This window comes from Drosophila rhopaloa, unplaced genomic scaffold (genome assembly GCF_018152115.1).
Source record: "Drosophila rhopaloa isolate 14029-0021.01 unplaced genomic scaffold, ASM1815211v1 contig_163, whole genome shotgun sequence".
Taxonomy (NCBI): Eukaryota; Metazoa; Arthropoda; class Insecta; order Diptera; family Drosophilidae; genus Drosophila; species Drosophila rhopaloa.
The window spans coordinates 13,551,439-13,578,581 of record NW_025335043.1 but is presented as its reverse complement, the minus strand read 5'-3'; the positions used below and the strand labels follow the sequence as shown (position 1 = coordinate 13,578,581).

Below are 27,143 nucleotides of genomic sequence, written 5' to 3'. Positions count from 1 at the left end.
TTAAAAACATATTCCAGTTTTTTAGCACTGAATAATAATGCTACTAATGCCTTTTAATGAACTTTGAACATCAAAATTTTGGTTGAAAAATCATTGAATAGTTTTGAAAAACTCATATAGAAATAATCAAATGCTGGTAATCTATTTCCCTTAACATTTTATTTAATTAATTCCAGTTTTTTAGCACTGAATAATAGTACAATAATTATTAATGCCTTTTAATGAACTTTGAACTGGATTATTTTGGTTGAAAAATCATTTAATAGCTTTGTAAGGCACTGCGATTAAAACACTCAAATAAAAATAATTAAATGTTGGTAATCGATTTCCCTTAACATTTTATTTAATAAATATCTTCATCTGTCTTTACTAATACCCCTTATATTGCACTTCCTCTGCCTGCAGAAGTATGATTAACTCGGAAACTTGACGAACTCTCACCCAAAACTACTTTCATTTCATTTCTAATCTGATGGATCACTGGCCAAAGTCGGTGACACCCAATTGACAAGTCCTAGGCCCTCAATTCGCGTGATCTCACAACAAGTTGTCAGGACTAATTAGAGAGTTGTGCCAGCTGACGCCGGCAATGCCACCCTCTATTTTAGTCCTTTTCCCCTGCCCCTTCCCCCAAAAGTAGCATCAATGTAACGCCTAGTTAGGCAACAGATTGCGCTGAAATGTATGCAAAGGTTGGAAAATCAAACCACCACCACGGCGAAAGGACAAAGGGATGCCCGGTAATTTAGACACGCTGCTAAATTAGCGAAAGGGTGACCCCGTTTTATACAGATCGCGGCAGATATATAGGCTATGGGGGATTAGCCAAAGGGGAATGCAATTGGATAATGAAAATAAAATTAGTTTTGGTCACGTGCTTAGGGAAATATGAAATGATTATTTATGAAATAATGCATATGGCTTAGACTCGATGGACCATTTCTAACTGGCCGGGGAGAAATAATCACAGAGACCGTAAGCCAATTCAATTAACTTGGCTGCCAGTGCAGTTGAAGCCGTTGAGTGAAGGCCTGCGGCCGGAGGCACAACATTTTTAATTAATCCGGAGAGCTCCTCTGCCGTGATCCAACCGGGACAGCACCTGCTACTTTTTAGCAAATCCATTGGCTGCATTCCTGATGGACATTTGGCATCTGTTTCTGACCAGGCCAACAGCCAACGAGGCGCAGCAATAGCAACAAGGTGCGTCAAACGATTCCTGCATTTGCCAGGCTTTGGCGTTTCGGTTTTTGCTCACTCATCACCCGTTTTGATTGCACAATTTAATTTCATTTTCAAACTTTTTTAGTCCACTGTTTGCCTTCCATTGAAATTGTTATTTACATTTATGCAAAATAAATGCGCCCTGCATTTTTGTTTTTATTTGCCTCCAGTTGATTGACATTTGCAGCCTGCCGGGAACATCGAAGGGTTGAAGGCTCCGTAATTAAGGAATCATATTTTGTTGTTTGTTTAGTTTGCGGTAGGTTGGAATTTGCTGAGAACTAAATCATTTCTAAGGTCTTGCATACCTTAAAAATCAAGAGAAATGTCTAGTTTTCATGATTTACCACAAGTTAGGTACAACTTTTTGAAATACAAATATCTATTTTTTGATCAATTCTAGAAAATGGGCAAGAAAATTAATATAAAAAATTTTAAAAAAATGTTTGTTGGATTCAATAAGACCTACTGTCTACGGGCGTACTATTTAATTTATACAAATAAGCACTACTTTTGCCCTATTCCATCTTTACGCATAATTCGGAATAAATTTCTGTATGTCTGGAATGCTTCTATATGTACTTTCATACGCATGCCAACAGGTCAACCGCACAGTTCAATTAAGACTTATTAAATGTGCTTCAAGAAATAGGAGCGCAGCAAAGGTTGAAGGCGCCCAAAATGTTCATATTTATTATTATTATTTCTACACTTATTTTAAACCATATTAATTAAGAAAAACAAAAGAAACTACTACTTTTATTTATTTTTAAAATTAAGTTAACGAGCTCTATCAATTCAACATTTAAATTTCTAGACCCTCACTCCGCTCCTGAATTTTGCGAAAAGAAATCTGAAATTGAGTAAACCAAGGGCCATAGCCTCTCCATATTTATTATGGCAGTCAGTTGATTTCGAGGCTTTGTGCGTAGACAACCAGATAAAACAATTTCTGAAAATATCTTAAGAATAATACATTTACAACCAGCTAATTAACAGCAGTATACAAAGTTTTATTCACATACAATTAATATAGTGCAGTGACTTGCTCTACAGAAACAACGAAAGAAAACACAGAAAAATATAAAAAACTATTGCATAATAATTAAGCAACAATTGCAGCATAATTAAATAGCAGGCAATGAGCGAGTTAATCACTGTTTTTACAGGCAAGGACCTGCCAGGGGTGAGTGAATTGCATATATCGATCAAGTTGAATGACAATTGATTGAGTGCATCGAAAAAAGTGCAATAAATATAACGAGCTTTGCAGCAATTTGTTGACCCTTAACCCGCTGTAAGTGAACCGAGGTCAGAAGACCCCACTGACCTGAAGTTATGGCTCGACTGTTTGCTCTTTGGTGTCTGTCTCGCACAGTGCAATCATTTATACGTCATTAAACAACACAGTACCTTAAACCAGTTTTAATAAATGTAAATGTTTTTATTTTAAGACCATTTATAGTTAGTTTACAGTACGATCAATTAAACTGTAAATGAAGAGGAGCTTTCCGCAATGCGATCGTATAGTAAATCCCCCATAAACTATTATTGTTGTTCAAAAAGTCGGTGCAAGATTAGTAGCCTTGACTGTAATTGGTAATTGCAATTGAAAACTTGTTGGAAATTAACGAGGAGGCGAGTTAATGGTGGGGCAATCGCGGATAATTCTTGTTTTGTTTTCTAGATCATCTGACAGGTAACGCCCTAATCTATTTGAAGGCGGAATTTCTATGTAGAAAATTGATGACTTGCTGATAAGTATTGATTTGTTGACAACTTGTTTCTTGTAACAAGAATATTAAGTAATTTTCTAGGTAAGGAATATAACTTACATAATACATTTAACTAATAATTAATTTTCTTGTACTTTTGCGTTGGTAATATTTCATTTCTTCCTAAAAGTATGCCAACTTTTATGTTAGCTAACAGCAACATGGCTACAACAACAATGTGGCTAACATTGATGTAGCGCTATGTTAAGTAGGTGATAAAATATTTCTATCACTGTTAACGAATAGTTTTTAAGTCTTTTTATTTTATTTTTTATATGACATAAGAGTATGAGTTAATCTAAATATACATAATAAATATATCCCTAAAACAGGTGTATAATAACGTTTATCCCATAAGAATATATGACAAGTTATTGGCAAAGAAACTTGCTTACAAAAAGTAATAAAGACAAATGATAAAATTATGTTTTTCCGGAGCTACCCTATATGCCATTACTTTCCCGCTCAGTTTTCCCAGCATTACCATTTTCAATCAAACCGCAATTAACCATATGAACTCAAATGAAAAATCCTCAAAGATGCAAAGCATTTTCCACAAATTAAAACATAAAGTCTGCGGGTAATTATTTCCATTTCAACGCCTCCAACAGCAAGGCGAAAACTTTTCATTTTCTTGGCCGTAATAATAAAGAGATTTGTCTGCTGGGTTTGACTTGGCTTGGTATTAGCCACGATTGCGCAGAACCCTGCAGGGCTGCAGTTGTCCTTCAAGCGGTAATTGAAAGAAGAAATATAAAAAGTTGGCCAATACGGGAGATGGGCCAACTGCTTCTAGGCCAGTCGTCTGTGAATTATGGCCCTTGGAACGCAGCGTTTTGCAAGCCTGTTTACCGTCTCTGGGCAGTGAATAATTGAATTAATGGATATGTAAAAATTTCTGCACTTCACGTCATCTTTTTGGCAATAAGTTTATAGTGTACTGCGTATATTTTTTAGTTTTTAGCTAGGTCATATTTCAGGGGTATGGCTCGTGCTGTCTGATTTCCGATTTGCCTGGCAATGAGATGCCGTTTGATCTTCTCAATCTTTCTGGCTGGGTTTTTAGGCTTCGGCTTTTTAGTAACCTCTCTAGGTTGGATTGCGACACTTGAGACCTGTTTTCGTTTTCGTTCAGGTGAATCAACTCTCAATGTGAAGGATGGTGTCTCGTTCTGGTCACACCCTCCTCAAAAGCCATTCATCATGAACAAATCAGAAAGTGTCTCAGGTTCAAAGTTTGTATTACTACTAGACGTACTTTGTTGATCTCTGATCAACGATATCCATACAAATCCGGGCCCTTGCCCCTGTTTGACCAATAGTTAGTGCCGAGTGTCTCACAAACAAATTAAAAAGTTTGCAAAAATTATACGAAAGGGCCCATCAAATATTGGGGCTTGGCCAATTCAAAGTGCCAGGAATTACAGTTTAATCTTGGCCAGACAGTTGATATGTGAATTGCGTAAGCTCGTTAACTGTTTGGTGAGATTTTTATAATTTTAAGGAACCAAACTAAAATGTGAAAAATTCTAGCAAGCAAACTAAAACGAACGCAAAGTTTCTAGAAACCCGCTATAAGTAAATAATCATTAATATCAGTTTAGCGCTAAGGGTAGAAGCCGGACCTTTAGTATTTGTAAGTTGTAAAATGGGTAATCACAATAAAAACCCATAAAAACTAGCATTACTTTTATGGATATATTACTTAAATTCCGAAACAACTATTTCACACATTTCTGCACCCTTAATATTTGTATGTTGAGGCCTTGAAAATAAAATAACAAATAGAGAAATATATTTGCAGTTGACATAGGGTCATCTTATAGAAATAATTTAATTGAAATTAATTTATTCTTATTGATTTTTAAATCAATTATCAATTTAAGTGTCAATAAACAAGACTTAAACTCATTAAATAATTCCCAGAACGATTATCCCTTAAAAAATTGAAAATGTTTTTTTTTTTTGCAATTAAGTCTGTTTATATTTATTCTTTTAAAAGAACTCACGTCATTTTTGTGACACTTATTCATTTTGTTTGTCCAAAACAACATTTTTTTGGCACTCTTCCGTTTTTGATCTCAGTTCCAAGTACCGAACATGATCATGTAGTTAAGATCTCTATCCCAGGGCACTTAATTCGAACGTGCCGTTAACTAATCACCCATTTAAACTCCGAATTCGAGCTATTTCGTCTGGCAAACTTGAACTTGCAATGAGTGGACATTACTGGCCTCTGTAAAAAAAAGACTACAGTCATTCAAAAGGTAAATTCCTCTTGCCATTCAAGTGGAGCGTCTGCCGAGGCAGTTTGAATATTTTTAATGTCCACCGTGGCCTTTTCCGCAAAATGCTGGCAATTATAATTATAAACAATATAAATTAAAATTTTGGTTGTCCAAAAACGACCACAACTTGTCCCATAACATGTGTCACCGTGTTTACTTATTGTTGTCAAATATAAAAACATTTTGTTGTGCTTTAGTTAGTGTTTCACAACTGCAATTAAGTCGTTCTTGTCAACTGCAACCTTCAGGGTAACTTGTACATATTAGATTAAGGTCTTTTGGGTTAAATAACTGCAGTGGCATCCTTGGCCAATAAACTGGGTAACTGTGCCACTTGTAAGCCACTTCGCGAATTGCAGTTATTTCCGACTACCGAGTTTACCGAGCACTTGAGGATTTTCGAGTGGTTGCGAATTTTGACCTACTGAAATCGCATTGAACTGCGGGTAAAACTTCCTTTGTGGCGGCAAATTGTTCTACAAAAGACCAGTTTCCGGTGTCGGTCATGCTATTTAATGTGCTGAAAGCTAAAGTAAGCAAAGCGCTGTCAACTATCATCATCACTAGAACCGAAGCTACCCCAATGCAATATGTAAAGCTCACAAATCTAGTAAATACTCGTAGTAAGATACTAGAATTCCATGCTAATCACTTGGCGATATTTATAGCCTAAGAAAGTTATAATCGATTTAACTAGTTGAAGTCCTTGATTCGATGCAGCGGAATAAATCAAATCCATTAAATTTATGAGCAAGTTCTTGGCCGTAAAATTAATTTTTATCTACATACAGGTCTCTAATTAAAGAGTTCAGATCCCGTCAAGTGAGATCAACAATAGGTACAACTATATTTATGACGTCAGTGCGTGATCACGGATTTCTAATCTGGATTAAGCCGTCTAGCCAGAGCAGTCAAGCCCCCGATCTGGGCTGTTTACTTAGACACATAAAAGCAATTGCGCGGTCTCGAAAATTTTCCACTTCAGTTTATGGCAAATGGGGAGTTTTTCACAACCATCGCCTTCAAGGTAGATAATTTGGGTTTATTATTTGTAATTGATAACGCTTGGTTTTCATTGGGATCATCCAGTCGAAATTAGCCTTGGTTTTATCGCAGCTGCAGAGAAAGAAAATTAATTGTAACTTAAATATGAAGCATTTTATTTTGAATAAAAGGCAAATCATTAAAATTCAGTTTAAATTATTACCATTACTTGTGAATTACTAATTCCTTTCTTGCTTAGAAAGAACCCTAAGAACCTTTCTACACAACAAATTATCTTTGTACTAATCCCTTAAAAGTTTACTTATTATAATAAAGAATTAAATTTCTCTCTGTGCACTTTAAATCCTGAGTAAAAGGCATCTCTTTCCAAGCCATCGCACCGCATATCCCTCAGAAAAACCCCAAAAGTCGGAAATACTAAGGAAGCTATAAAACGACATCAAGTTCACTTACCTAGAACCACCGACGGCGATAAAAAGCGTGTAAATAAAGTACAAGTCAACAAGAGAAGTAACCCAAAGTACAGGTGACTCAGCATAAATGTGAAAAAAAACCCCCAGCACCAATCGGGCCAATTACATGCTGACCAGAAGGAAAAATTCAACAGAGGAGAAACTCACCTCGACTGCGTTTAAGCCAATTGCCAAATTTCTGCTACCTTAAATCTAAACGGCGGCGAGGATTGCGGCACTCTGGGTATAGTACGAGTATCTCGCAGATACAAAACTGAACGATCGGCTCAGTTTAAAGAGCGCTCGTACTTAGTCGGCGATCGCTGCCGACGTCGCTGCCGACGTCGCTGTGCCGCAGTCGACTTAAGTCTTGGGGTTTTAAACAAAAACGTCTTGCCCAGACGACGGTCCATTCATGCGAGTTTTTCATTCCGACGCGTCAACTTAAAACGACACATGCTCGCCAGCGGGCGCGATCGTCAGTAAATGCGGCTAAATAAATCCTCAGAATTCGACGAGTGTCTGTGCGAAGGATAATGCGAGTATGAGTTCTTGAAATCGATTGTTAAACACAACAAAAAACCAAACATAACAACTCCTAATTGGCACAAAATCAATTAGTTTGCGGCAGTGAATATGCAAAAAATTTAAAGTTGCCCCAGAAAAACCTATCGAGAAATTCCCGTAAGAAAAACTTTGGATTAGCCGTGCAGCTTTTGATAATATTAAAAACGTAAGTGTCAAACGGGGCGTATGAGTTATGGTTTGAGGGCGTAAGTGCAATATTTTGTGTGAGATAAATTAATAATTCTTAAGTGTGGTTTCATTAATTATATTTACCATGTCAAGTGAGGAATTTTTATTAATGTGCTTCTGTTTAAGGTTTCGCGGATTGACTGTAATGTTTTCATTAAGTGCCAATAAATATATGGCTTGCAATTAATTTTCTTTGACTGATTTCAAAACATTGAATTTTTCGTAAAATAAATATTTAAAAAAATTACAAAGCACGAGTTTGATTTCTCTATTAAATATACAAATTTTGGGTTGGTAAATCGAATCAAACAAACTGAATTAAATATATTTCTTTATCTTATTATTCAAATTTCAGAAGAACACATACTAACTTCAAGATTAATTGTTTATGATAAATAACTAATTCTATCATCGATTAAATGCAAATATCATTCAATCAGCAAATGTTGTATTACATAAATGCTCATGTATTTTTTTAAATCCAATTATAAAAAAATGATTAATTGAAAAGAAAAACCTTTAGCTTTTCCTTCATAGAATTAATTTGCAAAGCAATATAACAAATACTGTACAAATCAATTAACCATTTAATATAGAGATAAATAAATTGAGAACATAAATAAATATATAACATTTCACTTGATATTTCTGTCAACAAGTAATTAAATATCAATATGCAATTAAAGTCCTCTTTTTATTTTCGTTTAAATATGAACTTATCAATTTAATCAGCGGCCTGCTTTTATATAAATTCAAATAGGCAAGCCACTGCACCTTTTTAATCGAAATACGGTTCAATGTGCGCATTTAATTGGATTATAAACATTAACGGAGCTGTCAAAAATATCATTTTATTCGCCAGACGAGAGCAAATCAATTAAGCTGATTACAAAATGTTGGACAGCCGGGTTGCCTTATCAATGAGCCGTCAAAAAATCTATACTTATCAAAAGAGCCCTTGCCCAACGACTATTAGTTTGTTTATTTTCATTTAAAAATCAGTTTTGTGATATTTTTCCCTCGACTTATGGCTCATTTTTGCAGTCTGCAATTAAGTGTAAACATTTTGCAAGTTATGCAAAATAACGGCAATGTGGTTATGAGTGGTCATTTCTCGTGTGTTTGTCTCTTGGCCAAATGCATATTTTGAGTCTTTCGATCTGTTTTTGGTTTATTTCAGCTGGTGGGGGATTTCGCAAGTATGCAACCGCAGACACGTACCAAAAACCCCATAATGCTGCGTTTTCCCCACCTCTGATTAAGTTTGACCCAAATGCAGGCTGAGTTCAGGTCAATGTTAAGGTGAAATTGAAATTGAAAGAGAAACACAGGTAAGGTCACCCTTTAACGGAATAAAGTTAGAGGTCTCAAACGTAGATCTTTCTAGTTTATCTGTCAAATATCGATATTGTTCGATGACAAATACGACTCTTTTACGAGTTCCTTTGCCATTTGCGCAGATCTTGCCAAATAGTTTTTATGACCCCAGTGACAGCTAAATAGAAACACTTGAGAGGAAATAAAAGTAATAAAAATTGAGACATTTTTATGTGAAATGGTGTGAAATTTAGGGGTCAGCGCAAACAATTTACGTATAATTGAAAATGCTAAATAAACGGGTAAGTTTTGAAGGTCGGTATAGTGGTGAGATGACCCAAAAACAAACATTTGGTGACGACATTTCAGGGGAGTTTAAAAGAATGTATTATGGGTAAACGGTAAAGCTTTGAAATCAATACTTTTATTAAATATTTAAAAATTTGAAAATTTAATAATTTCTTTAAAGAACAATATTAACGATATTTTTTTAATGGGCAATAAAAGTTTAAGGCAATAAAAATATAAAATTGTTAAATAATATTCAATAGTTAAAACATTGATTATTCAATTTTTTTAAGCTTGTAGCTAATTAAAAATTATTGTTTCATGAGTCAGTTGTCCTCAATAAATTATATTGTTATTATTATTTGACTGATATTTTGTTTTAATGGATTAAAGTGATGAATACAAATTTTTGTTGTTATTAATCAGCCTTTTATTTTTCGAGTTTTGTGAAACTTTAAGATATTACAACATGGGAATCCAGGCATTTCAACTTCGCCAACCCTCTCTTCTAGTCCTATTTAATCACGCCACCTTTTCGTTTAGGCCCAATCAGTTTCACTTTCAAGTGAACCGCAGACAACAATTTAGCCGAAATTTCCAACGCTGTCTACACCTTCTGCAACACTTAGTTGGGAGTTGGGACAGCCAGCTAGTCACTCATCCCACCCATCCGTCCATCCATTTGTCCGCCCACCAATTGGCCAGACTTAAACGTGGACACAGAAGTTGTCTTAAATTAACCGCAAGCGAAGAAAAAACCTCTAAGAGCAATAGACGTCACACAAAAGGCTGCTTTTGTTGCGTTACTTCGCCGTTTTCCTAACCGTTAAATTGAAATATTGACACAAGTTTTGTGATGTGTGTGTAGTTTTTTTTCTGATTCATTTGCTAGAGGCCCGGGGCAGGCACACTTGCTAATAACGCGAACATACAATATCTGGCAGATAGGTTTACATAATGAGCGGGCCATGCTCTTTAATAACCAACTGATTGGCCCCCTGATAAGGCCGAGAAATTGGCAAATTGCCATTTGGCGGCTTAAAGTGCGAGAAAGCCATCAATCGCTAATTTCGGCCGCAGGCGAGACAAGCGAATCGGCTGGCAACATAAAGCTTATATAGTGACTTAGGTCAGGATTGAAGTTGCCGGCCCACACACACACACACACACTGGTGCACGACCTTGCCGGCTTTGTTTCTCTGACAACCAGATCAGACCCTTCTCAAAACGAGCGAAATTGATTCATGACTCGCATTAAAACCAAGCTCGCAAAGGGCTTTTTTGATTTAATGGAAATTCTCGGGCGTAATTGGAGCATTTCGCGAATGGTTTCGCCAAAAAAAAAGGCCATAAAATGTTCCCAAAAATAGACAGTGGGAGAGTGTGTGCGTATAAATTACCACACTCCACGCAGCTGCTGCCGAGTATTGGAAAATATTTGCCAATAATTTTGCTGTTGATGGAGTGGCCGGCAACGCTTCAGTGATTGGCCACGGTTTTAGACAAGTCTGCGACTCAGACTTGGCCCGGGGGAACTGCAACTGCGTCCAGACTCCATGACGTTCACAACAATCTTGTTAATGTTTTTCCCGCTCGCAGCTTTAGCTGAACGCGTGTCAAATGCCGACACAACTAATCAAGTGATTTTGAAGATGAGAGCTCAATTAGGGCATCTGAATTGGAAAAGCTGTTATTGAACTATTAAAAAATAGGCTTTAGGGTTTTTTTCCCAGGGGGTTTTTCTTGATTTCGATGTGAGGCAGAGAATACAACATTAAAATATAAGTCTGTTATACAAGATCCATTTTGATCTTTATTTTCAACCAGAAGTTCAACAAATGGAAATAAATACTCAATTAGTTAAATTTATTTCATAGTGGCTAATTAGAAACAAATGACAAAAACATTTCAGATTTTTATTTAATTTAAAAGTTAAAGTTTTCACTTAATAATTTAAGGTCTTGTTTAACAATGATCATTATTACACTTGGATGTGACTAACATTATATCCTCTTTATCTGTTATCTACAAAGAATTTCACTTTAATAAGCACCACAATCAATTTCAAGTTCGTTTCCTAAGTCTTTCGTTTAAGCTGCAACTATTTTACTTTCCACACATAACCATTTGCACCATTTTCTCAAATCCTGAAACAACAATTATTATAACATGAAGTTTAATGTTAATGTTGAATTACTTAATACCATTTAAATTGTTTACATCGCTCCTATTGTAGTTGTTGTTGTACCATTTATAGAATGATTTGTTGCGCTTGGCCTAGCTAGCTGAGCTATGAATATACACATGTAAATATCGCCGTCGCTTTCCCTCTCGATGCGTTGTGCCTTAATTGAGCTGAACAAACGATGGCATCATAGGAGTTGGAGGGAATAGACTCCCCGCCAAGGAAAGTGTGGCGCTACCAAGCGGAAAACTCTCACACAGAAAGAAAATTACGATTATATTTAATAGGATATTGAAAAATTTGTAATTGAATTGTTCTCTTCTTTAATATATGATCATATGATATATATGTTTTAGGAATTAATAAGAAATAATATATCATATATAGACTCTTCTATATGTAAAATAGGGCTTTAAATTAAATCCTTTTCAAAATGTTATGCACAAAGAACTACAAAAATGATTACAAAATACAAAAGAACCGCATTAACTTTACATAGCCTTTTAAAAATAATCAAAAAGTTAATTATAACAATCAGAGCTTTGCGAACACTTTCAAGTTTTTTCTTCCTGTGCACTTAGCCGTTATGCTGCCGGGGGCATAGCCAAATAAATGCCCTGCCCCATGTGTAAGCTGCAATTAGAGCTAAATGAGAGAGTTCCTCTGGTTCGAGCGGAGACTTCCGTAAAGATTTTTATGTTTATCTCAATGTCAACAGCGGGAAAGATGAACGAACCTTTCGCATGTGAAATCGAACAGAAAGAGGCAACCCACAGTTTCAATAATTGCATACAATTTGCCAATCAACGCGTTCCCAACGATGCCAATTATGAAATGCCAGGCCCTTGCCCATGTGCTCGCCCTTTTGTGAGCCCAGCCTTTTGGCCATGGCTTATGAAGCCATTCAGGTGCCAGCGGCCAAGGAGGAAAAGGAAGCGCTGCAGCTGATGATTCCAAAAAATTGATATTTTATATATGTAATAACAGTGCAGGAAAAAGAGAAAAAAATAAAAAAGACGATAAAATTATAAAGCGTTGGCTGCCAAAAATTAAGCAGAAATTTATTAAAAATGCATAAAACAGGCCGAAATCTCGCACTCCAGCCAAACTGGATCTTTTTTTGCAGCTGAAGCCTGCATTGTAAATGCGAGAAAGAGAAAAGTGGCGCGTGACCTTCGCACTACTGAGCAAAAAGTCCACGCCAACCTGAAACCGAAGCTGTGTGAAATTATTAAATCAGCAGCAGCAGCAGCAGCCACAACTGCACTGCCAAGAAACCAAAACAAACAAGTGCAGAGGAGACAGCCAGGCAGAGAAACAGCCACTCCAGCTGGTGGCTACTGTTTGCCAACAGAAAACATCGCCGAATGACTCAAGGAAAGCAGCGAACTTGAGATACACTCGACAGCGGTTACAATGTTTGGTAATATTGGGAAAAGGCAAAAAGAATACTGCACTTCAAAATACAATGTATGAATAGAAAATTAAATATACATTAAACATCACTTCGAAAAGTTTGAAAAACAAAAAAGTAATATTTCTAAATGAACCAAAAAATAAATATATACATTTTTATTTTGTATTAGCAAGCCGATTAAATTGTACTTTTATAAACTTTGATAACTAAATTTGTCTTTACATTTTCAACCTAAAGAAATGCCAAATAAAGTATTCCTACTTAATACAATTTCTTGAACAGCTTAAAAAAATAACTATTGATCAACTTTTAAGCTAACTTACAACAGAGTTGTATAAAATGTTCCCAAACCAATCAATGAAAAACAAATCCATACAATGACATATTTTGCTAACTGGTTATCCCAAAATTTTCAAGCCAGCTAATGCCAATGTTTGCTTAATTTTATATTCCCTTTTAAAGTTCATGAAGCCATAGCCAAATGTGGGTTTTTCCGAAACCGATATCCTCCCAGTGAATTTATCACAATACCCTCAAGCAGGCGCCAAAGAAGGCGCAGCTCTTGACTCACACTTTGAAATGCACGCGAGCAGCAGCAGCAACATTTTACAGCGGCAACATCAACAGCAGCAACATGCAGCAGGTGCAAGCGGGAAGGTAGATTTTCGGCAAATGCCAACGAACGCTTAGACGGAGTGGCCTGCTGGCCAAGCAACCTACTTCTGCCACCACTTTTGCTGGCAGAAACTGCAAACTGAAAACTGAAAACAGCAAACTGCAACTGCAATCGAAAGTGAGGCTGAGAGAGACTGGGCATAGATACAAACATATAGCCGTGGAATCGGGTTGGGTATCGCACTCGTCGTCAGCTGTTAGAAAGCTTTGCTGGACGGACTGGACATGGTGCTCCAGTGGCATGTGGCAGTTGCAACACATCCAGTTGCCTTATACCACCTCTGGTCTGGGGATATATGGCTATTATAAAACCGTATTTAGGTCAATCAAATTTCGCATTTGGCATTTTGAAATTTCTTTACGCAAATGCTTGTGCTATTTTTTAATGATTTTCTAACCAAGCCAATCCAGTCCAGAGTCCGGAGTATCTCACTGTGTGCTGGTGTCTCATTTTCGTATTACATAATGTGCCAAAGAAGCCAGGTGACCACGGCGTGGCCAATAAGCACAAAATTGTAAAAAACGTGTTTCACTTTTATATTTTTTCCCCTCCAGTCCGATTTTTACCACTTCATTTTTGCTTTTTCTGCGAGCTGCGGGGACTTCTTAATGGATTGATGCTGGCTGTTGAGGCGTGAATTGTGGCAAAGGAGTATGCAACAAGGGGTTAATGGTGGGGGAGTGTCGCGACTCGCGAGATGATAAATAATGGCCACTTCCGACTGCTGAACTTCGAATGAAGTCGTTATCCAGAACCTCGCTCGTTTCCGCATCCTTTCCCTTTGAATACCCTTGGGAAGTTGGCAAATTAAATGCGGCCTTAATTATTATATGCTCATTAAGCGTACAGCTAAATATTTGCCCTGCCAAAATGGCACAAATTAAGGCAACGTCTGTTGGCCCAGAGCAGTTTACAATCTGGCTGCAATTAAAAGAGATACGCAAAAAGAAGCAAGACAAAGTACAAAATATAAATGTCATAAATTGGGTTTAAATATTTTTGTTGTTTTGTTTCTTTTTTTTGTGTTTTGTATCCAACTTTACACAACTTTGTTCATAAACCAAAATCGCTCAATTGTGACAGCAGTTTAACTAACATTTCAGTTATGTCAGAAGTCACTTAAAAATAATTTGCCCTCACTTGAGATGAGGCTTTAATGAAAATCTTGGCAAATGACCAAATGAGTTATGAGCTCACAGTTGGAGCGACAAAAATAGAGTTGAGAGTAGAGAGTCCACTCCAAGCATAAGTCCAAGCATGCAAAGTTCGTTGCCTTAGTCATTTGTTTTGCTTTCTGTAATTGGTATGCAAATCATCGGTTTTTTTGTACTATAAAACATTGCCATTAAACTTGATTATTGATCACGTGCATTGACTTGAGTTCGATTACGCTTTTTTCTGAGACGGATCTTCATGTTTTCCATAATTTCCATTTTATTAATTTATTTAATAGCATTTATAGACAGTTTTCTAATGAAAAATAATTGTAAGAAATAAACAAGAGACATCAAATTTAATTAGTTGATCAGCATGATGCCATTTTAATAAATAGTCTGTAAAGTCGAACCTAATTTAAGATAGTTCCATGTTTGATTTAATACAAATGTTTGATTGTGAAACCAAAGTTGATCTGAATTCAATTGATTTCTAATTAGCTATTGATCATTGAGTTGAGTTCGATTCCGCTTTTTCTGAGACGGATCTTCACGTTTTCCATAATTTCCATTTTATTAATTTATATAATAGCATTTATAGACAGTTTTCTAATGAAAAATAATTGTAAGAAATAAACAAGAGACATAAAATTTAATTAGTTGATGCTGATCATTGCCATTTTACAAAATATTCTGTAGAGCTAACCCTTATTTATTTGCAAACCTTTAAATGATTGTGAAACCAAACTTGATCTGATTTCAATTGATTTCCCATTGATTATTGATCACGTGCATTGACTTGAGTTTGATTCCGCTTTGCCTGATTAATTCATTGAGATCCCTATTAGATCTTCACGTTTTCCTGGACCCACGGATAAATTCCATTTTATTTGCTGCATTTTTAATAAGTACGCAAATGAAACTGTGCCGGTGGCCAATTAGCATATTGTCTGTGGCTTCAGGTAACGACCTGCCAGCGGAGAGGGTTCCCCGGCACTCACGTACCGAATGACAAATGTATTTTGCGCCATGGAGCATTTATCAGCCACCGGACTAATAAAAACATATATTATTATACTGTTGAAACTGAATTTATGGCACGATTCATTGCGGTTTTGTGTAGGTCCGCTTGAAAATGCAGCTAATCACAGCCGAATCTTAGGAGGAGTATGCCAAGGCCGAACCAGGTTCTAGAAATTATTCGCATTTCCAGCTGAGACAAACGACCCCAGGAAGCACTTGGCCGACACGGCAGGCTATTAAACTTGTAATTGCTTTCCATAAATATGTTGTTGTCCCCTATTGCCGTTGAACTAATCCACCTCAACCGCTTTTATTGCCACTATCTCCCGATAGACTTGAATTATGGGCTTGGAAAAACATTACCTGCGATATGGACGCACCGCTAGAGATCACCTCCTTGACTGGGCCACCTGTGGGCGTGGTCGACGGCAGCAGCAGCAGCAGCAACAACATCAACAGCAGCAGCATCAGCAACTGCAGCAGCATCCACAGCAGCAACAACAACAACACACACAGCCATCACAGGGGTCAACTGCCACGGGGCGGAGGTCACGCCCCCATGTGACCCATAGAGGAACGCCACTCTCCATGCTGATATCAAATGGAGTTAGGATTAGCAATAGTAAGTACAGCCCACTTAATTATACCGCTAAATATGCCAGTCATCCGAATGGAATATTTCTAATGAATAAAGAATAATGAGGTATATAGAAGCGAGAGCAGCAACAACAATTAGTAGATCAATTTCAGCATGAAGCAATACATCAATTGGAGTTATGGAAAATTTCTGAATAACTAAAAAATTATATAAACAAATTAAGTATTGATTTGTTATTATATTATTATCATAAAAACTATTCCCATTTCTTAAAGGCAGAAATGTAATATTTCAACACAAATACTTTTATATTTACAATTCATTTTTCTAACTTACATGTAAATATTTTATATTTAATTTCCAAAAAGGCAATACTATTCTTCAAGCTTGTAAATAACAAATTTTGGCAACTCTCCCTAAAAAGGAAATGCCTTGAATGACAACTCCTCAAGTTCTTATCACCTTCGTCAATCTCCAAAAAAATTGAATTAAGGAAAAATGTTATTAAATGCTCAATTAGCTAACTAAAAGTCAATATCAACTGCCAAATTGGTCAGAGGCTTGTTAAGTTGGCTGAAAGCAAAGCCCATACCAATACGAACAGCGGATTGACAGCTTCAAAAATACCGCAAAATCTTGTATACGAAACTGGTCATCCAAGAACTGCAACCGAAAAATTGTAAAACGAGTCTTTGGACGAAAGGAAAAACCAAGAGCCAATAAAAAAAAACCCAAAAAAAATACAAAACAATTTGGAGTCGAAAACAGCTAAACTAAGCAGCCAACTAAGCGCAGATGTAAATCAAGGAAACACACAGACACGAACGCAAATTCAAACAGAGACTGTAGCGTTCTATGCAATGGCCGACATTGCGTATACGCCGAGTGAGCCAAGCTAGTCGAAGGCAGCCAAGTGTGCAAACAGCCAGCCAACTAGTAAGCCAGCAAACAGTAACCATGGCCAAGAACATTCGCCAGAGAGGGACGGCAGCTATCTGAACTTGGCTTAGACTTAGACTGCGCCCAGGCTCTGTTTGTTTACGTTTCGCTTTTCGCTTTTCTCTATTTTCTGGTCTCGGTTTCGGTTTCACTTCGTTTTCGAGGTATTTTCGATTGTCGCTTATATAGAATTATATTTTAAGCGTTTTGCACTTGACTATTGGCCTGGCTTTATTGCCATGTTGGCCAAGTGCCTTGCTATTGGACTTCTAGGGGATGCTGTTTGGCCAGGGGCAATTATGGGTACTTCTGTGAGACGTGTCGATCGCAGAAGGATAACCCCTTGAGATTTATGTTTGGGCTTTAAGACCAAAACAGTCAAGTTTTTAATTGGCATGTTTACTGGTAGTTTGAGATAAGCCGTGTACATTTTATTAAGGAAGCTCGCTGATCTCATGTTAGTCGCTTTTAGATTTTTTTTTCACCATTGTGCTTGGGCAATTCAGCCGTAGTGCAATGCCCGAACATTACAAACAGCAGCAGGCTAACAACAAGCAGCATTAAAAACAGAAAACTCGCAATTGAAAACTCTGTGGCCAGCACCATTAGCCACTATTAACTGCCAAATACTCGGACTTACGATTACCAATACCAGCAAATAGCCACGAGCTCATTCAAAGCAAATATGAAAATGTTGCCAAATCAATGGACAAGACTTTGAGTGGGGCGAAGGAGGCTCAACGGACACACAGGAAAAAATTATGTTTAGTTTTACAAACACCATTTAATTTGAATATCTTACTTTTTTTGTGACTACAATATTTTGTACTTAGAGACCAAGTAACTAAACTGAATTTATGGTGTTTTTAAACTGTTACATTTGTCCATCATTTTGTTGACCTACACAAAATTTCAGGTGTCCCAATTTCACTGCATGAAATAAATGAAAAATTGTATTTCTTTTTTGTCTCTCAAAAAAAAATTAGAAAATATGCCAACCCTTATTTTAAAATATGTTTATTTTTAAAAGCAATAAAAAGAGTCTTTTAAAGTGTCTTTCTATGCATTTAAATTAATTTTTCATACCTTACAATCTTTATAACTACATAAATATTTTTTCCGGTGCAACTCAAACTGCAAAACGGTGAATGAGTGCCGAAAAAGAGTGAACGAGTGGGTTCCGAGTGGATTCAAGGGGCCAGTGATAGCGACAGTGAGTGGATTGGCTGCGAGTGCGAAATCAAGTAGCCGCCATGGATGCCGCAGATCGGGAGAGTAAGCATAAATTAACACATGCAGGCGGGCATTCGGCGTTTGCATTTTGGCCAATTCTATGTCAAAAGTGGGGGCTTTGGGAGGAGGGGGACCATTTGTTTGGCTGGCTCAAACAGAAACAGGCGCAGTAGTCGTCGAGATGCAGTGCCTCAAGTGACTCGGCTCAAGAAGAAGAGTTCCCAACTGCAGCGGATTCTTTGGCAACACCAGCTCACGTCTGTGAGTGTGTTTTGCGATTATATAACCGTATGCTGGCATTAAGACCTGGCCAAGATCGTGCCTCGGCTTTGGTTACTCTGCGTCGGAATTTTTAAGATGTTGACACAGAATTCAGCCAACCAGAAGTCTACGTAAATATTAAGTGAGCTGTTTGGGAAATGCACAAATATGAAAATAGAATATTTATATCTTTTAAAATGATAGATATATTCTAACAAAGACTGAAGATAAAATTATAAGAGTAAACTCTAATAAATTTCCTAAAAATTTAAGCTACATAACAAAGATAAACATAATAATTTAGCATAAGAATATGATATATATGGACCAATGCTTTAAAAATATTAAAACTACTAAATACTAAATCATATAAAATGTATTTCTTGTAAATATAATTAATACAAATCTTGAAAGCTCTTCATTACATTACATTTACATTTAAAATATTAAAATCTACCTGAGTGAATCTAAATGTGGCCATCAATAATAACCCTGATCTTTGCTGACTCAACCGAATAAAAATCCCAGTTCTCTTTCCACTGTGGGTTTCTCCCCAGGATTTCCGTTACGAGCCTTCGCTAATTTTTCCCTTTCATCTCGGGGCAAACTTTCTAGATCCAGTTCCTAACCTTCGGCCGGCGCTTCTCCTTTTTGCTTACCCTCCATTCGGGTCCTTATCCAAAGCGAAAATCAGTTGTAAATGCTTTAATTAAGGGCCGAAATGCGATAACTTAAATGCGAAATTGCCGCGAAGGCACGTCCCGAAGAAACTAACCGGTTGCGATGAGTTTTTCGTGGGACATGCCCATAGCCATTGCCCTTTGTTTCGGTTTCGGCTAATTGGGCAGTGCCACCAAGGGATCGCATTAAAAGTATTCCAGATCCGCAGATCGGCGGAGGAGATGCGGTCACGTGATGCAAATTGTGGCGCGTACGAGGAAGTGAACTCGGACCGCCAGGAATTGCCATTATTTGCTTAAACAAAAGTGTTTACATGGCCATAAAGATTGTGGGAGGGGCAGCCGGATCAGGTCTTGGATTATTATTATTATTATCTCGCTTTAAGCGGCACGTTCTAAAGCGAAATCCCAGCCCGATTGTCTCGGACACTGCAACTGTTTAGCTCCATTGTTAATGGATGCAGTATTGTTTCTTGGGGGGAACTAGAAACTGTCTATTGAAATGGTATATGACCAGCACGCTTTGTTGCTTTTCTGTTGGCCAAGAGCCGCGAAGCAGCTGCAGCTTTACGGCCGGTAATTGTGAGCGTTAATTTTAACAGGCAATTGGGAAATTTACGTTTATTCTTTTTCGTCTGTTTTTCATTTTTGGGGCCAAGCCTGAACCGAAAAATAAAAAACCAGGTTAGATAGACCTCCCAGGCACCAAATATATCACTTAAGCCTCCCAGCCAATATTACTGACCATTTAAATGGTTTCACTTAAACAGCTTCAAAGTCTACGCCAATTGCACTAAAGTTTTTCTCGCTTTTCGTTGATTGGGGCTTTAACTCTTTTTTTCGAACCTTAGTGCGTGGTTCTCATTTAGCTGTCGAGTATAGAAATATGAATATCGCGTGCTCAGCTGTAATTTAAAATAAGAAACGAGCATATGACACCAGTGGCCAAATCCAATTGCTGCAGGGGCTTGCAAAAAAGGGGGTAGCTTCAGAGCAATAAGAACATTTTAAATTCCTAACATTTAAAAAACTAATGAAACTAAAAATAAGAAATAAAACAAATTGAACTTGAATTTACTTATATACAATTTTTAAGATTTTCTTTAATACCTTTTTTATGAATTATTATCTTTCTGTTTTTTTAATTTAAAAAAATCTTTATTTCATTTTCAAAGACATAAAACAAATTAAATTTTAATTTACTTACAATTCAATTTTTTAGATTTTCTTTAATACCTTTTTTATGATTTATTATCTTCTTGTTTTTTTGACTTTTAATAAAAATCCCCTGATACACCGCCCCTGCTTTTGTTGTAACTCAAAACTTGTACGCCCGTATGAGCAGGTAAACTCAAAAATAAATCCAAAAAAACATAACAAAAAACAGAAAAATCAAAGTAAGTAAGTAGCCACAGCAGTGCTTACTCTGGGATCAGCATAATTGTCAACAGTCGTCGTTCGCTGACGTATCAATTGTGTGCCAAATGTTTAGTGACCATATCGCTACGGCTATATGGCTATATCTTCCCATCTCGCTCTGAAACCCGATTTGCAATCGCCGTTCGATTGCAGTAACATTATAGCTTAGGAAAACTGAACAAGCGAATAAAGCCTTCCGTTGAGGCGCTGTCTTCCCTTGACCTTGAGCTCGGAATTGTTATGTGCCTCATTTTATGACACTTGTTTTCGTTTTTTGGCTTTTTTCTTCACTCTCCTTTTTTGCGTAACTTTCTCTGGGACAGAGTTTATGGTCACCGGGCTCTTCAGGGTCAGTGGAACACGATAAAGAAGCCGCCCAAACTTTGCTCAAACCGGCCATATTTTGACAGCAATTATCGCGCCCAGTTTCAATATGGATTTAATGAACTCCAAGCTGATTTATGACATTCACTGGGTAGATCTCGATCCCCCACTGCCTTTTATTGTACCCTACCCTTTGAAGAATTGACATGTTGTATGAGTAAAACGAGAACGGAAGCTAGATTTGCCAAGCCGAAGTTTAAATACCCTTGCAGCTTTAGTTTATAGCGTTAGTTATTTCAACCGATCCTTCCTATGGAAGCTATAGAGTGAAGTCATCCGATATGCTCAGTGTACACAACAAAAAAAAGTTATATGTTAATAGCTTTTGATAACAAAAATTTAAAAAAATCAACTCGATTTTTTGACCTTTGATTAAAACATGATAGTCATAAACATCAATAACTATATCAAATAGCAGCGATGCTATTTTATACTTTGAAATTTAGACTCAATTTATAACTTTAGATCATTACATATTGAATTATGAGTTGAACTTAATAACAAGTTTAATACAAATTATGACAAATAAAATTATAAAATAAATTGTTTTGTCACTTTAATTTTATTTATATATTTTGTACATTTTTTAGTATCAGCCTCCCATATAATTGATTTATTTACTCTGTAGTGTACTTTAATATTCGCTTTCCCCAGCTTACTTCCTTCCTTCTTTACTTATTTTTCGACCTTATCGCTGACGTCGCAGTTTTTGACTTAGTGACCTGCAAAAAATCGAAGCAGCGCCGAAATGCATTTTAAAAGATAATAATAAATAATAAATAAAATTGAAATTTATGTTGTTTCAAAACGCTTCACCTTGCACTTTTTTGGGCCAGAGGCTTTTGGGCGAAACTTGATAGCGAAAACAGTTTTTCTTGATCGGCGTGTCGATCAGTTCGTTGACTGCATTAAGGCGCTCGGCCGCCGCCTTAAAAAACCCGTGAAAAAATACTCAGAACCCGTTGGCATTGTATGCCCATCATCATAATCATCAGCGGATTCGTCAGCTGAGATGCTGCTGGCCACGCCCCCCGCCTCGAAATGCCAACAAGGTGATGTTGCATACGTCCCATGTACAATTTCCACTTTCCAGGCTAAGTGCATGGGCCAATTAACATTGCATCGCTCGAGATTAAGTTTCAATTAGTGATAACAGCGGGTCGTAAATTTTGGCAGCTGTCATACATGTCCGCCGGCGATAAGTCGGCCAAGATCGCGATTGACGATTGACTGCCCACGAGATGGCTAAAAGCGAGCCCAAGTGTTGACCGTTGTAATTGCATGTGACATCCGTGAAATTGCACCGTGAAATTCGCAAATAATTTTATTTTATTTACCTTACGAAATTGCATTAAAAACTGGCATTAAAAAAGGAATATGAAAAGCTGCATTTAGGGGTAATTTTTGTAATAAAATGGATTATATAAATTTACGTTTTGCTTTGCTTTCTAAGATTACCTTTGCAGCGTTTTAATAACAGTACTAGGATATATTTACTTAAGTTTTGTTCATTGCATTATATAAATTGTTTAAAAATATAGAATTACCTAAATGTAACTATTTTAGTGTTTAAATGTCTATGATATTTGATGTCATATATTTGAATAACAATGCAATCAACTATCCCAATATTAATATCTTATAATTTCGTTTATTTTTTAGATAGACTAGCTGTGATAATTATTGGGATAATTACTTTAATCTTAGGCATAATTTTATCATCCATGCCCTGGCTGGATTATTTTATACTAAAGGTGAGTTCCCCATAAAAAAAACTTAAATAAAATAAGATGTATTTAAAAATGCACTTTCCCCCAGAACTTAAGGCTGTGGAATGATACCCTGAGCTATCATTATTGGCAAAGGCCTGGCGTCATCCGACTGACCAAGCTCTACATCTACAATGTGACCAATCCAGATGGCTTCCTCCGAGGCGAGAAGCCCCATCTGCAAGAAGTCGGTCCTTTTGTCTACAGGTAAGAAAGACAACCAGTTTCAGCATTTTGGCCATAAATCTCGGCAATTGAATAATTTGTTACGCCTTTTCTCACACCCAAGTTGGAATACCTTTATGCATAAACGTGTGCATAGATAAATTTCCACGGTGGCTTTAGCACAGCACTCCAATTGGTCATGGTTTGCTGGGAGGTTGATGTCTTAATACCTGTAATTAGAATCGCAAGTGGCTAAAAGCAATTCAAGTGGCTAAAAGTATTGGCTACGGAAACGGTCAATGGTTAACTTATTGAACTTCTAGAAGGGATAATTAGAGGCTTAGGAAGTGATATCTGATTTATTCCTATTGCATAGACTGTGAGTCCGGAATTTCACTGCAAAGTTGGACTACCGTTTGAAATAATACTAAGTTATGAAAGATAATTGTAGTTCAAAAGTTAGTTTAAACTATTGCAAGCAAACAAAGAAATACATTGTCGTTTAGCATTGCAAATGTCTTAATTGGGAATGATATTTAAGTAGGTGTTAAATATTATAATTAATTTCTGCTCCAAAAATGTCTGATATATCGCAAAATATTTGTTAATAATCTTATTAATCACTTAACCATTTTTGGCTTATCAAAATCAGATTAAACCAAGCTTGAACATAAGCCAATGCAAAGTGCAAACAATTGAATTATCTCTTAGGATTTTAACACCCAATCAAACTGGCCAACAGCCGTGAGCCGCCGTGCAATTAGTTGGCCAATTAAACCATGAGCTCACAGCTCTTGAAGGCGAGTTTCCGTTGATTGAGATTACAACATCTAGAGCTCGAGCAAATGTAATGCAATGTTTAATAATAGGCTTCGACACACTATACTATACAATGTAACTATATTTAAACCCGTTTAAATGAAGGATAACCCGAGGAGGTTCGGTTCAAAGTGATCAATCATCGGATCACCTGAAGTTTAGGAATTAAATTGTGTGGGAATCTCAGATGGTGATGAGTAGCTAAAATGATGTCCGCAATGACAAATCGAGTCCCAAAGTGCCCGTCATCTGCTGTTACTTTTTATGTTGGTTTCGACTCGTTTCGTTGTTTTTTTTTTGGTTTCGCTTTGAATTTTCTCTGCCTCCAAATGAAACTGAACTTGACATTCAATTGCTTTGGCTTTTTGTTGTCCGCCCCTGACTTTGGACCACGAAACCGAGTTCGCAGCACGTGCTGATTAATGATAAGATATTTCTCTCTTTCACCGCTTTTTCAGGGAAGACATGCAGAAGGTGAATGTTAAGTTTCACGAGAATAACTATACCGTGTCATATCAGCATAAGAAGATACTGCAATTTGTTCCTGAACTGAGTATTGATAAGGACACGCCCATAACCACGCCCAATATTCCGTTGTTGGTAAGTTGGGATTTATTCAAAGTACACTTTAAAATATATATAGACTAATTAATATATACAAATTTAGTACAGTTGTAAATTTAATTAATGTGTATAATTTGGGCTTCGCTTTTAATAATTTGAAGAACAAGTTTAGTAGTCAATAATTCTTTAAATAGAATCTAAAATAATTTGTGTACTTGCTGAATTTATAATTCTATCAACTATAACTGATTTTCACTAATAAAATTCTCTTATTTAATAGACCCTCACCAGTCTCAGTACACTATAAAATATATATAGACAAATTAATATATACAAATTTTGTTGAGTTGTAAATTTATTTAATCTAAAATAATTTGTATTCATGTTAAATCTATAATTCGATTAACTATCACTGATTTATCCTAAAAAAATTCTCCTATTTAATAGACCCTCACCAGTCTCAGTCCGAAACTAGGATATCTCCTGTCGAAAACCATTTCCGTCGTGGTAACGGCTGCTCAATTCAAGCCCTTTATCAATGTTACTGCCGAGCAGTTGGCTTTTGGCTACGATGATGCCCTGGTAAGCTTAGCCCATAGGTTTTATCCGAAGCACATGAGACCCATGGAGAAGATGGGTCTGCTCCTGGGTCGCAATGGCACCCTCACGGAGGTGTCCTCCGTTAAGACGGGCATGGACAGCATGGATCAGTTTGGCTACATAGACTCACTCAATGGAATGGATCATCTGCCACATTGGAGCGAACCGCCTTGCACAAGTATAGCTGGATCGGAGGGATCCTTCTTTCCGCCGCGGGAACTTACAAAATCCGAAACGGTTCATATCTACGACAAGGATCTCTGTAGGATTATCCCACTCAAATATGTGGAGAGCCTGGAGAAGGATGGCATTGCGGCGGATCTGTTTAGGCTGCCCAATAATAGCTACGGAGATTCCGCCCACAATCCGGAGAACAAGTGCTACGATTCGAGCGACTATGAGCCAATTCAGGGTCTCCAGAACATCAGTCCATGTCAATATGGTGCCCCCGTTTACATATCCAATCCGCATTTCTTCGAGTCCCATCCTGATCTTCTCAATTCTGTGGAGGGTCTGAAACCAGAACGAGAGAAGCATGAAACGTACTTCAAAATACAACCGGTGAGTTTTAAATTCCTCCTTTCATTAATACATAAAACTAAGAACATTACACTATCCCTACTTTCCCGATGATTTTTATATTTATGACTATTTAATCATTTAAAATAAATTGACAATCACATATTTTATACAAAAAATAGGTTCTTTAGGATACAATTAAAATCAATTTGTTGTAAAAAACTTCTTGAGCTAACTTACTGAGTAAACGTTCTTTCAGTTTTATTTTCTGCGTGACATTTTAGAACGTAAACATTCCTATATCAACTATGTTACTTTGGTTAACTACTTTGTGTATTCTTCCGCAACCGTAATTCTAATTTATTTTCGCTTCTCTCTTAGAAACTTGGAGTACCGCTGGAGGGCAAAGTGCGGATACAGCTGAATCTAAAGGTGACGCGTGCCAAGGACGTCTATCCAGTGCGTGATTTTCGAGACTTTGTCTTTCCGGTGATGTGGCTGGAAGAGGTGAGCTATCAAATTCCTCAGCACACTTAGAATGCCCACTAAAATCGGAACATTTCAGGGCATCTCTGAGCTAACACCCGCCATTAAGCGCTGGATTTATTTGGGCACAGTAATAGCCCCAAGTGCCGTGCCCATAGGATCCTACCTGATGATAATTGGCGGGGCATTTGCCATCATATTCAGCTTTGTGCGGGCCTACCAGAACTTTGTTTTTGCCCGGGATCCCACGCTGGAGATCCTCGAGATGGGCAGAAGGTCCTTGCGACGCGGCAGTAGCTTCATAGCCCATCAGCAGCACAGGTTGCTGGTGCACCATCGGGATAGCTACTCCCTGTTGAGACATGGACCCATGGCCACCTGTTTGGGGGAAGGAAATCAGGAGGACTCGCAGCCCATTATCGACGAGAGCCTCAGCGCAGGAATCAGTCAGGAGTCATAGTTGCAGATGTAGATTTAACTAGGTCCTTAAGGAGTGAATGATCGAGTCTGATTGAGCGCGTGCTTGACAATAATTATCTCTATGTTTAGTTACGTTCTGGCCAAAATCGTGGCATATACTTGACGTTCTTGCCACTGCATAAGCATTATCATTACTCAGTTTCCACATCGAATCAATCAATCATTATTCATCTTGCTGCTACCAACGCCAAAACGGGTTTGCTAGTAACTTGTATCTTGTAGATAGACGTATGAATTTGTACACATTTTTGTCAATGGAATGCTACAAATAGTTCACTAGTCAATGATTACAATGTGAAAAATGCAAGCACTCATTTCTAGTTTTGCTAGCCGTAACTCTTAGTTAGTCGTAGACATTAACTATATTTTATGTATTTGTTAAATAATGTTTAGGCTGAGGATGTACGAAATTATGTAATATAAAAGTGAATTGCAAATTTTCTGGAAAGTGTACCACTTTTTATGGGATTTGGGCTGGATTTTTAATTTACAAAAATAGACCCGATAAGAATCTTTTATAAAATTTTGAAAATTAAACCGCACTTTTTGCCTCACTTCCTAAAAATGTTCTTTAGACCCCATAAATCCAAGCTGTAAGCATAAATCTGCTTGTTAACAGCAGATTCTCCATCTTCGGGCTTTGGCAGTTCCCAGAACAATTCCTGAC

General features: G+C 37.1%; 1 protein-coding gene across 3 annotated transcripts; it reads left to right on the top strand.

Moving 5' to 3' along the window:
* Positions 1-2,391: 2,391 nt before the first annotated feature.
* On the top strand, positions 2,392-26,922 carry LOC108039922 (lysosome membrane protein 2). Of its 3 annotated transcripts, none has more exons than XM_044457830.1 (8): positions 2,392-2,410; positions 15,894-16,182; positions 22,737-22,828; positions 22,893-23,050; positions 24,286-24,427; positions 24,839-25,552; positions 25,892-26,017; positions 26,076-26,922. In XM_044457830.1, the coding sequence occupies exons 2-8, from the start codon at positions 15,903-15,905 to the stop codon at positions 26,454-26,456; spliced, it is 1,893 nt and encodes a 630-aa protein (XP_044313765.1). In that variant the 5' UTR covers positions 2,392-2,410; positions 15,894-15,902; the 3' UTR covers positions 26,457-26,922. The 3 variants fall into 3 exon arrangements, with proteins under 3 accessions (XP_044313765.1, XP_044313763.1, XP_044313764.1); XM_044457828.1 differs by lacking the exon at positions 2,392-2,410 and adding an exon at positions 7,183-7,477; XM_044457829.1 differs by lacking the exon at positions 2,392-2,410 and adding an exon at positions 8,816-8,831.
* Positions 26,923-27,143: the final 221 nt, after the last annotated feature.